Raw genomic sequence first — 12,867 nt, 5'->3', positions numbered from 1 at the left:
CACCAGCCGGCCGCATTCAAACACTTTGATAACTTAACTAAATGTTCACTCTCCTCCAGTATTACAGCAGGCCAGTCTTTTATCAAACTCATCTGTGACGATGTTACACTAATTGGATGTTCTATTATTCATAAAAGCAGAAGTTTTTCTTGGAGCTCTGCATTTCATTAAAGCGCAATATGAGACGACCGGGTGTCAGCCAAGATTTGTTAATATTTCATCAGACGGACCGTCGGCGCACGACCATCCAGGCACACAACAACAAGCAGCCGTGGACGGGATGAAGCCGACAAGCTGGACTCTGATGACAGTCAGCCTCTGCACCTGCAGGCGTGCTGCCTGGCGTCGTCACTTCCCCTCAAGACGTCACCGCGAGCGACGACGTCACGCTCGCCATTGTGCACGTGCCGCTGCTTGGCAGACAAGGCGCATCGTGCACACCGGGATTCTTTGAGAACAAACCTGCATGCTCGGCCTCGATTCCTATTAAGCATTAATGATTCATCTGGATTTTATATTATAACGTTTTGAATATTTCATGCATACACACACACACACACACACACACACTTTTTTCTGATCCGACAAGAAGAAAAAAAAAGAATTGATCAAAGACTGGAGGAGAAAAAGAAACAGTGTCACTTTCATGCACAAAGCAAGAGTGATTCCATCACCACCTGCTTGGGAGGGAAGGCAGCGGCATTATTAGAGGGGTACAGGTGCCTTTACAGGTAATAAGTTAGGTAGGAGAACAGCAGTGCATCTTGTGTGTGTGTGTGTGTGTGTGTGTGTGTGTGTGCTGCCTTTCTCCTCCCTCGGCTATTATTTCAGCTATCTTTGTGTTCTTTCTGCAGGAGGGATCGTTAAATTGAAATAATTCATTTGTGAGAAAGGTCAAAGTCAGAGTCTGTTGGCACCCCGATACCAGAGTTAGGAGAGGCTGCACTGAGGGAGGGAAGAGAGCGGCCGACATCATCTTCCGGTGCGCGTGTGATTTTGTGTGTGTGTGTGTGTGTGTTTTTGACAACTCAGTGATTGAGGTGAGCAACCCTCTGCCTTCCACTCAGCAGTGATAATAATCATGATCTTTAATACCTATTACAGGTGACGACACTGATCTTCAGGTAAATGTCAGATCCTCTGTTTACAGAGGCGGCGTTGTTGTTATTAAGCTTGATGAGGCAGGGAGGAGCCAGAGAACCGGAGAGGAGGGAAAGTAAAGGAGGCGGGGACCGAGTGTTGAGGACTGTCATCTCTTAAGTGCCAGAAATAGGCGCTCACTCCACGCCAAATAAAGCTCCCTCCCCATTGTCTCGCCTGCTCCGGCCCACGTGCGCTCCCAGCTAACCGTGAAGCCAAATGCACATCCAGGCGCACAATAACAACATCCCTTCTTAACAAGATTACTCCGGCAGTCCCAGTTTGGCTGATGGGACGTGTATGGGAGCAGAAGCGCAGGGATAAGCTCGCTGCTGCAGCCGCCTGCAGCATTTCATATATGCTGGGTGCTCTCCACGGGGGGGAGGAGCCTTGGGAGTTGAGCCAAACATGGAGCCCACAAGAGCACACTGGCACAGGGCGCAGGATCTTTAGCTGCTACGCCGGCTCCTGCTTATGCCCCTAACTACTATGTCAGAGGCGAGCGCCAATTAACAGGTCTCAGATAATCATAATCTTTTGATTTGAATAATCAGATTTGAATAATTGCAACCTAATTTACCGCTGCAGATGCCTGGCCAGTATTTGGGAAACAGAGTCCAGATTCCTAACCAAGCAGAATATCCAAGAATGATCTTCGTTTACTCAGTCATTGCTGCCTCTTTAAGATATGACAGGCCAGTGTTTTGTTACAGAAATCAACAATCTCTTTATTGTCAGTACAATACAAACCCCCAGAGGCTTAAGTCTGCTAAATTACAAATACATCTCTTGATGTTCTGAGAGAGATATAATCCAAACAAAGCAAAACCTCCCATTTCAAATGAAAGATGACTAATTTAGGCAAAGTGATGCACAAGCCGAGTGTTTGAGGTGAGCGGCTTTAATTCCTATAAATTAGTTAGATCAAAGTTCAAGGCAGAGAGCCAGACGATTTAGCCTGCTAAGCGCTCCACCTCCGCACAGCCAGCCCAGGCCAAGTCTGGGCGCGCCATGGTGAGTGAGGGGGGGGGGGGGGCAGTTAAAATGAGGGCCAGGGGAGGTAGATTTTCAGCAGTACTTCTGCCAAACAGTCTGTTGTGCCTTTCATGCTAATGACATGATCACAAGCCCATGAAGGCGTCTTCCCCTCCTGCATCACGTCTTTGTGATTCCTGAATGTAGGAGGAGGCAGACAGGTCACTGAGCTCGGAGCACAACTGTCCGAAAACCAGAACAGAACAGAAGCTCAAGTGCATCGTCTGGTATAATCCACATTGGATTTTATATACATATAAAATATGTATTTATATCTGTGTGTGTGTGTGTGAAAAGTACTCCAATTTTTCAACTGACATAAAAACAAACTCTAACACTTCCGATTCAGCGCCGGCATGAACGAGCTTTAATAAGTGCAACTACCTGGAGCTTTCAGCTGAACGTCAACTCGCTCACACTCGTCTGTTTTGTTCACGTCAGCGCTGAACCAGAAGTTGTCATGAGTTGTAGTTGCTTTATGGAGTAATGATAAAAGATGGATGACAAAAAACTATGCGAAGGACGCACTTGAGATTCTGGAAACGGACGTCTTTAGCTTCAAGCTAAGTCTGCGTGGCCGGCTCTTGCTGCGTTCTGGAGTCAAAAAGAATTCATGCAGGAGAGAAAAATCTCCTCATGAGCTCAAGAATCCTTTTTGTGAGCACTTGAAAGGCGAAACACTCTTTTTAGGTGAAGTATCACAGTATTCTGAAATTTCACAGGAAGACTTTTACACTTTTAAATGACAACCATGAGGGAGGGAGCTAATCATGGCGCTCCAAGGTGAAGCCATAAAGGGCCATTCGGTATTCAGCGCTGATGCAGGAGCTGGAGAGAGTGGCCCCCCGCATGAGCTTCTCACTGTACAACATGGATTTAATCACGCTGAGCCACAGATGTGAGTAATAGCAGCAAGCTTGTTATTCTGCTCTGGGACTCTGAAGCCATGTGAATGGGTGTGCTTTCCTGTTAAATTATTATTGCAGCTGATGCATGCACACAAGAGAGCTTCCAGGGATTGCAGGCGAGGAGCTTCATGTGCCTCCTTGCGATACACTGCACAGAGACATGATTTCAGCTCCCTGGTGAAAACACACAGGGAGAGAATGCAGTATGTGGTTTGTACATAGCTGGGTAGGTGTGAGAGGAGAGGCGGGACAGGTGAGCTGAGCATGCTCCCCGTGAACAGACAGCATGAAAAAGAAGAGGGAACTGAAGAATAATATATCTGCCAGTGGAACAATGTGAGATCCTGTGCTTTTGCTAAATGATCGCTGACAGGCTGGTAAAAACAAAATGGCTCGGCAATAACATTCAAGTTACATTTGCCGGAAAAGTAATAAAGGCAGCGAGGATGAGGTCACCAGTTAATTTGAAATACCACAGATTCCACGCCGCAATTTTCTCCACACCGAAATTGAGAGCAGTTAAGAGAGAAATCTTTCATAAATATGACTCCGCTGACATTCCACCAAATGTCTGTAAAGATGCACGCACTATAAAGCTTCATTGACACACTGTACTCGCCGGTGCACCCCTGGCCCTGGTGTCTAAATATACTCCGTCCAATCCTGTGTCCTCTCATCTCATTTTAGTCCATAACTCTCACCAAATGGACCACAGTACAACACACACACATTCACAGCTTGTTAATGGGAACCAGGCACAACAACAAAAAGCCATAGACAACCTGTCAAGCTCTTGGAGGTGCAGCGCTAATGTGATCCCACAGCTCTATCAGAGCCACCGCTGGGCCCAGTGTTTTATTACAGACCGGGAGGGACAGACAGAGGGAGAGATTGGAAAGTAGGAGGGAGACTGTGACCCATTGATATAATGGCCCTGCTGGCATTCGTGATATACTGTACAGGTGAGACTCCAGGGAGAGCAAGGAGCTCAGCAACCGAGCAGGGAAGTGAAGAAAAGAGTGGAGGACAGAGGGATGTTAGCATGTTATTTTTTTTCTTCTTTTTTCTAAATCACACAAGAGGAGGGAATTAAGATCTAAAGGCTGAGAGACAGAGAAGCTGCTGCTAGACTGCAGCTCAATACGGATCTTTGTGGCGCTGCCTGAAGAGAGATTACAGAGCTGCACGCCAAGAGATGTTGTGGGTGTGAGAAACCAAATGGAATGAAATGAAGTCCAACAAACATTGATGGGTTTCCCCTTTTCCTGGATTCAATTGCCACGTCTGATTCAACCATCTCATTATGGCGCTGGAACCTGTGTCTAATTTGGGTTATATTTCAGAGTGTATTATATCCCAGCCAATGCTTATAATTTGTGTCATAATGGCCATCAATCACCAGCAATAATTCATCTAATAGTCTCATTAGCTCCTTCTCCTCATCCATCAGTTGAAGTCAGATATCGGCTAAAATCATAAATGCAGATTATGGAGGTTTCCTCACTGATAGGCACGACTCCTCAACCTGTGATTTAGTGAAAGCGGCGGCGGCGGCGGCGGCGGCGGCGGCTCCGGCAGCAGCGGGGCGTCTGGCAGGGCCGCGGCTGCTCCGGCAGCAGCATTCAGGACTCAGTCTAGTCTTAGTTTTGCCTCGCTGCCTCGCATCGCCAAGGACTTGGAGGAATTTTAACAATGTCATTGTACCACACCCTATCGGCCCTGGAGGCAGGCTTACCTAGGCTCAGGAGTCACTCTCTCAATAATCACCCCATCGCATGGAGAGAGAGAGAGAGAGAGAGAGAGAGAGAGAGAGAGAAAGAGAAGGGGGGGCGTGGAGGTGGAGCAGAGGAACAGAGACAGAGAGAAGCAATCCAGCTGAGCAGAGGTGGCTCACATGAGTATTTATAGACTGATGTCCCACATGGAGTGGCAGTCCGAAGCAACAAAAAAGGTCTCAATTAAATCAAGAGGAGAGATCTTGGTGGTAAACACAGCACAGAGCAGGAAGTGTCGAGCTCAGCAACCGAAAGACATCCAGAAAAACAAGCGCAAAAACTTTTCAGTAAAACAAAAAAAAGTCTCGTCGAGCTTCAAGGTCTTCTGAAAACAAAAACTTGATTGAATTGTCAATAACCATCCGTATTTCTCAGCCTTTGTGGCAGATTAAAATGGGAAATTAAAACTGAAAAGCTGAGCCCTTCAGCTCGGCTTCGCCCGGCAGATCATGAAATATCAGGTGAGTTGACTCTGATGTTCATTAATGTGCGGTCCCTGTCAAATAAAGACGATCAACCTAAACAGCTCAAAGGTTCCGTTCATCATAAACAGAAAACATGGCTTCAATAATCAGCTTTTGTCGGCGTGTTGTGTATTTTTTGGTCGGTGTTTGGTTGATGTGTGCAGCTTTACATGAACATTACACTGATCTGACACAGTTTGAGCTGAATGCACCTTTAAACAGGAGAACTGGAACGAGGCCTGGACCGCATCACACGGGTCCGCACTAGAAAACGGTCTTCAATTTTGGGGTGGAACAGAATCTCACCCCTGCGTCTCTCAAACCAGCCAATGGACTGATACGACACCAACAATCTGATGCCTCGCTCGCCCTCTCTTGTTGGGAATCCTGTCAAACAGCTTGTCTGGGGGGGGGGGACAACCCAAAAAAACGCTTCCATCCCTCGGCACGAACAAAGACAAAGCATTTTTTTCTCCTTCATCTTCCGGACGTATCGGTTTTCTCTGCAGAATCAATAATCAAAGCCTTCTTGTCTGCCTGTATTGCTGTCAGTCCTTGCAATCTTGCAGTTCAGCCTGACACAATGAATATTAATAGTTGATTATCAATTCTCTTTGTGCAAAAACACACACAATGCCGCAGTGGATAAAAGCTTTGGACAATGGAATAAGAGATGAGTTGATTTGCCACATCTGCAATGTACATTTCAACAGACCGGGATCCATCATTGTCAGCCCTCACGCGCCATATGCTACACGACGGCCAGGAAATAAAGCTCTGTGGGAAAGTGAAGTCTGAAATATTCTGGCGCTAACTGCCGTCAGTCTCCTCCTCACAACAAAGCAAATACATTCTGATTTCTCTTTGGTTTAAACGCAGCAATTTGTCCACCGTTTGTCTTTTCTTCTGAGGGATGTTTTGCCTTTAATGGCTGGATGCAAATGAGCTGCTTCCTTGTATGTTTGAATAATTGAAACGGCCCTGATTGAAGGAGGAGAAATGGTGGGAAAGCACGGCTGACAGAGCAGAGGGTTGGGACGGGCCTCGGAAACCGGCGGCGACAAACTTAAACACTTCCCATTTCACTGTGAGCACCCTTGTCCAGTACGGTTCCACAAAGAGCCATTTTGTCTAAAATTACCCTCCGCTTGTCTTCCAGTGGTCTGCATGAGAGTCTTTACCTGCTGAAGTGGTATCTCCCACTCATTGTAAATAATGAGCCAACCACTTCCCCGAGCTCAGTGCTTGTGAGCGATGCATTTAAGCCTATCAACCTTCACACTCTCTTTGCCTATTTCTATTCTTAATGACGGGTTATTTCTGAACAGTCCCTGGCTCATGATGAGTAATCCTCAAATCCCTTCCAACACCCTGTTCGTTTTTAAGCTACAGCCGAGCAACAAGCTTTCACAGCTGTCTCCCCGGCTTCACTTGAACAGGTAGTGCATGTCTGCCTCCCCGGCGCCGACAGGACTGACGGGGGCTGACGAACGTGCCGCTCACTGCATCACAATGTCAAGAAGCGATGCGCTGAAGAAGAACAGCGAAAGGGAAGGGTGCTGTCACGCCTCGTGGTCGTCCTTCTCAGTCTTCCACACCTCCCACCTCCACCACCCCCACAACCCCGCTTCCCTGCATTTATGCTAATAGCGTTGGCCGAGAGAGAAAGAGAGAGAGAGAGAGAGAGAGAGAGAGAGAGAGAGAGGGAACACTGCGAATGACACACCGTTAAAATCGATGGCACAATCTCTCTCGCATAACACTATCTCTCACTCTCATTCTCAACGTTGATGTAATTGAGGAGAGAGCGGTCGCAGGCGCGGATTGGGGACGCACATGTAATTAAAGCTCTGAGTGCCACAGCAACATAAAAACCAGAGGATGGAGAGAGTCCCATCTTGGCCTGGACTTCCTTGATAATCGTCCCGCAACCACAGACACAGGCAGCCTCACGCACACGGCAGGAGCCGTAGTGAAAAACACACACACACACACACAGCTGACCCACTCCGAGCACACCTCCCACCCATGTAATTCATTTTTTAATTGAGCGTGAGAAACAAGAGAAAGGGGAAGAAGAGGAGACTAAGGAACTGAGGTAGTGGTGGTGGGGATTTATGGCCCTACACCAATACGGTGCCATCTTGGTTTTAACATCGGAGTTATCTTAGCTCTGCCAGCCATACTCACGAGCACTTAACCTTGCAGTGAACGCTACCCATCATCATCATCACCTCACAAAAAAGAGCTGTTCTTTCCGCCCAGCACTGTCCTTCACCCGTGACTAACAACTATACATCCATGTTTGTTGCAAAGCATTAGCTGAGGCCTTGATAAAAAGCATCATTCACCACCAGGAATGTGGCTGGGTTTTGTTCCCCTCGTGACAGACTCCAGCCAGAGGAACACAGCACGCACGCTTGTGTGTGTGTGTGTGTGTGTGTGTGTGTGTGTGCGTGCGTGCGTGCGTGTGTGGGAGTCTTGCCATGTGTCTTCTACAAGTTTTCTTTGTCTTTGCTCAACAACAAGTTTGAGTTTTACGTCGATAAGTCGATATGTCACGTCCCTGACGCTCGATAACTCACAGCTGCCATCTAACCCCTGAACTTCCAGCTGGTTACTGTGGCGAGTGTTTGTTTGTTTCAGCATTCTGAAGAGCAGCCATTGTCAAATCCAGCAGAGGCTGCCTAATTGACTTGCCTGAAAAATTAATGCATCACTTAACAGCATTTTTGTGTTCGTATGGTATTTAGAAAACACAGGTGCAAATCCCGCATGGTGGCGAATGTTTAATTGATGCAGCCATATGACAACGCTCAGGATACGCGGCAAAAATAACAAGGAGGACGGGGGAGAATTCAAAGTACTTGGACCACAACACAAGTGACTTAGTTTTCTTGTGCTTGTTTTTTGCTCCGGTGCTGTCAGGTGGCATGTCTGAAGAGTTAAAATAAAAAAAAAAAAAAGCTCTAAAATGACAATATGTCATAGACAAGAAATGCATACCCACCAATTATTAGGCACTCACACTGTTTGCAAAGCTATTACTGAACACAACCAAGACTTGATGGCCTGCGCTCCCGCCCATGCCAGAGTGGCCGGGTGATATTCTGTGGAAGGGAGGCGAGCGAGCGAGCGAGGCTGCCAGGCTGACTCTCCCCAGGTGAGTCCCAGCAATGAGCTGTGAACAAGCTGCTTTGGCCGGGCTGGCCAGCAGCCGCCACTCCCATGAAACCTGCCTGACACTTCCACACAGGCCAGGGAGCAGGTGGCCCTTAGCCGCAGGATTAGCCCGCAGTTCTGTTCATTAAGGAGCCACAGTGGAAAAACTAGCCATGACTAAAGTAGCTTTTATTCACGACGAGCAGTGACGCACAGATTGCAGCAGGTAGGAGGAAAAAGCAAATTAAAGAGGAAGACATGAAGGGACTCACTGTGGTGAGAAGTAACACAACAACTGGCTGCTGAGTAACTAGCTCAGATTTCAAGGACGTCCAACATGGCTACAAATGTTACCACCATTATTTGATGGCAGTTTAATTATTTCCAAAAGCGTTTGGTAATCACCCCAACCCCCCCACACCCCCCCCCCCTTGTCCCCATATCTCTGCTTCCCCTTGACAACCAAAATCCTCTCACTGCCCATGGGAAGGAGGGGAAAAAAAAGAAAGAAGGGAGCATTCAAATGGCCGAATTAATGTTTCCACACGATAAGCGAGCTTAATATAATGCTGACAATCACAGCACTCACCCTGCCAACTAGAATTGAGTCGGGTCCAGAAAATTCCTCCAGCACAAACATTTGATTCCAAACCCATCCTCTCTTGGCACGGCTCAGTAATCTTTGTCCTTCGCCAAGACCGCTCACCGCTTCTGCGGACCCACCACTTTGTGTACTTTTGGACTGGCCTATGATAGGAGTCATGGACACGCAGGGAACACAAGTAATCCACACCAGCAGCAAGGACATCCACAAATCCATGTGCATCTCCTCGGACTGTTTTGGCATCCTGTCGTCCTGTGTTTTGTTTGTTTGTTTGTTTGTTTGTTTGCTTGCTTGCTTGCCGGGACTCTTCTCTCAGCGTCTCTTGTTTCCCGCCCTCTCTTCAGATCAACAGCTCCTTCTTAGATAACAAGAAAAGGTTACTTGTGTCGTCTTTGAGCGGCAGAGCTTGCATTCATGGTGTGATAAAGGTCACTTGCATGGCTTGGCGTGCCTCCATAGCAGTTGGTGAGGCGCTCAGGACCATTTGGCGTTATTCCGAGGCAGAAACCTATAAGGGAGCAATCACACGTTGTTAGTTGTCTTTTAATCTTGTGAGTAATTGCACTGAGCTGGAGAAGAAACACAGGAAAACGCCGACTTGAATAAACATTTGGACAAATCAGACAGAAATAAATAAATCTGTTCTGGAGCTAAAAAAGACAAGGAGATAATTCTCATTTTATGATAAGAAGTCAAGCTGTCACTTCATGGTTACAAATGTTTTAACTGTCGCAGCCGTGACCCCTCATTCTAATCTTGTTCACTGCTAAAATGGAAAACAAATGTCTGCTCTGTGAGGCGATGCAGCCCAGATTGCCTTTCATCTGTTGTTCTGGGGATTATCTTTGAAAAATTGAGATCAATCACGTGTTTTGTATGATTAATGCTTTGATAATAACAATCTGGGTAAAATATCGTTATATAGCTGCGATCAAATTCCTTCCACGCTTACGAGCCTGCAGCTTTAGATGGAGAGTCTGTCTGCAGGTGAGCTCGGCAATGTCAACAGTGCTGCAGCTCGCCGATATCACCGTAATCCAGATTAGATCATTGTAGAGGCATTCGGATGCCTTTTTAAATCAAAATGTGTGGCATTAACATGGAGCACCTGTTTTCTGGTAAGTATTGGCACAAACTTTTTTTTTTGGGGGGGGGGGTTGTCGAATTAAGAAAAAAAAATGAGAAGGAATAAACTATTGCGACAATCAGAATTTGAAGGGATGACGGCTTTATCTCAACATCCAGCAGCTCAGTCTGCAACACACTGATGAGCACTGTTGCCTGAACCAGAGGGGGGGAGCGCACAGACACAAAGGCTTGAACCGGTCCGAGTTTAAAGTGATGCAGGTGGACATGTTATCACAGCAGCGAGGGGCTTTGCTTTCAGCACAGTGTCAGGATGAGGCTCCTGCTAACTTTTACTACACACAATGTGTCACTGTGGAGGTTTGCTTGGGGGAGCAGGTCCAGCGTGGCAACTGAGGCAAAGGGCAATAAGAGGCATCCACCTCAAGCCAACTGCAATATCATAAAGTGTTGAGTGACGAGGGAAATTCTGCTGTCACTGCAAACTGGAGGTTAATATGAAAAAAGGAGGGGGAAAAAGGGAGGCTGTTTGGTATTTTAAGTTGAAGAAAAGACATGAAATTGTCTCGTTCCTGGTGCATTTCCAGTGACTACGCAGGCGCTTCCAGCAGCACCGGGGTAGGACAGCTCCTCCTCGGCAGCTCAGCCGGGAGCTGTCCAAGGTACCCAACACAGGAGCCATTCACTCCTCAATTTCGAGGAAATAACAGCCGCGTTAGCTTGGACCTGCAAAGTTGGACGCTGCTCCTTGCATCTTTGACTTCAGTAAGAGATGCAGGAGTCTGCAGCACGTAGCCGCTGCCCTCCGAGTCCCTTCACCCAAGTTTCACCCTCTCAATCTTTCCTATCAGTCGCGTCGGTGCGTCAGATGTGACACCGGGGCGCACAGAAGCAGCACCAGCGCGACTTTAACGAGGCGTGTGAATACATGGAAGTTAGAGAGCAGACCACCGCTCCGCGTCACGCTGCTACCCGCGGACGTGCCCGGGAAAATGCACCGGAGCTCCGCGGTAGAGACCGAGCTGTTAGAGCCCCTCCACGCCAGGAGCAGCAGCAGCTATACCTGTCAGGCTTCTACAGATTCACGGTGACGGGCTGTACTTACTAGTGAGAGTCTTTTCCCCTGCTGCTGCATCATTTCTCTCCTCCTTTCAAAAAAAAAAAAAAGTCCACTGCGTTTCTTTCGAGGCGGTGAGAAAAGGAGCAAAACGCGGAGAGGAGCGGAGAGGCTGCGAATCCTCCCCGCGGTTTGTCACGGCGGAGTGACAGTGTGGAGGTTGTAGTTGAGAGCTCCGACAGGCTCGCCGGCCGACTGGAAAAGTGAGGAGGAGATGGAGGAGAGATGCACGGCGGCGAAGAGAGCCTCCCCTCCATGTCGCTCATTGGGTTGATGAGGAGCCGGGTCAACAGGCGCGCAAATGAATGCCGAGGCACTGACGCGCAAAGGTGATCGGCTCCAATTTGCTATAGTTGTAGATGTTACATAGGTGCGCGGAGGTGGAGGAAGAAAAAACTCATTACTGTATTTTTTCTTCCTCTTTTATTCCAACTGTCCTCTTGAGTTGGCCCTCACTTCCTCCGGGTTATTAGTGGAATGAAGGAGGCCAGCCAAGCCAGGCTGCTCATTTACACTGACATTTGATATGGTTACAGGATGAACAGATGGACGGACACACACACACACACACACACACACACACACACACACACACTGCAGCCCTGTTGGCACAACAGAGCATTAAAAACACACCATCTTTTCAGTCACAACACTGACAATTCTGTACTTTTCTTTATCTTGCGGACATCAGTGGAGAAGTTAATTAGTTAGTTAGTTCTGTGCAGAGAAGAGGAGGGGAAAGTGTTACACATATTGAGTCAGCCAGTGGAAAGGTCACGCTCCTCCTGTGAGTGTGCGTGTGTGTGTGTGTGTGTAACCCTGCAGTAGCACATGAGTGACAGCAGAGGAGGCCCATGCTGCCGTCCGCGGAGGGAGCCCTCTAGTGTTTGTTGGCTACCTGGCAGCAGCCAGCCACACCTGGGGGAGCAGACTTTATTAGTGCAGCAGCAGAGGTTGGTCAGTAAACTCTCACTCACACACACACACACACACACACACACACACACACACACACACACACACACACACACACACACACACACACACACACGCACAGCCTCTTTTTTCCCTTCCCAGCTTTGAGAATCCCTTTATGAACTCAAGGCAGCCGACCGAGTATTAACCACCACCTCAGCATCCCTTTGTTCCCGTGGTAACGTCAGTGTCATAAAGTGCTGAGGGGCACCAGGTACTGACTTGTTGGAGGGTGAAAGTACAAAGACCCGGGGCGGCCAAAAAGAGAGAAAACAAATATTTTGTGTAATACACGAGATATAAACTCATTCCAACACAACCCATCGCGGCCACAAACGAATCAAAGTGTGGGAACGACTTAGGTCTCGTGTGAACACGTTGCTCGTCCGCGGCCGCGCCGAGGCTCCGTGGAGCAGAGACTGTTGTTGTACAGCAGCACCTGAATAAAAGTAGTCCTGTTAGTCTTGTGCTTCACCCGTTAAAGGCCTTTTGACCCGAGTGCCAGAGATCCCAATTAGCAAAGACATCACTTCCACTATTATTTATTTCTGTACCATTTAATTTCCCTCCCACACACGCTTTGATGTTGCAGCTGCAGTTC

General features: G+C 47.8%; 1 protein-coding gene across 3 annotated transcripts in view; it reads right to left on the bottom strand.

Annotated features, from left to right (window-relative positions):
* cdh8 (cadherin 8) overlaps nt 1–11,564 on the bottom strand; it is a 111,657-nt gene extending 100,093 nt beyond the window's left edge. Inside the window, exons 1-2 of one of the 3 annotated variants that reach the window (XM_086190670.1) lie at nt 11,280–11,564; nt 9,074–9,596 (exon numbers count right to left, since the gene is read on the bottom strand). In XM_086190670.1, coding sequence (XP_086046796.1) covers nt 9,074–9,331 — 258 coding nt within the window. In that variant the 5' untranslated portion in view covers nt 9,332–9,596; nt 11,280–11,564. Of the gene's footprint in view, nt 1–9,073; nt 9,597–10,040; nt 10,101–11,279 lie in introns of those variants that run through there. The other 2 variants (XM_086190668.1, XM_086190669.1) reach the window with 2 other exon arrangements.
* Nucleotides 11,565–12,867: the final 1,303 nt, after the last annotated feature.

The sequence above is a fragment of the Aulostomus chinensis genome, chromosome 2 (assembly GCF_037954235.1).
Source record: "Aulostomus chinensis isolate RoL2024-O1b breed Wild chromosome 2, RoL_Achi_v1.0, whole genome shotgun sequence".
In the NCBI taxonomy this organism is placed as follows: domain Eukaryota; kingdom Metazoa; phylum Chordata; class Actinopteri; order Syngnathiformes; family Aulostomidae; genus Aulostomus; species Aulostomus chinensis.
This window is presented reverse-complemented; position numbering and strand designations above follow the sequence as displayed.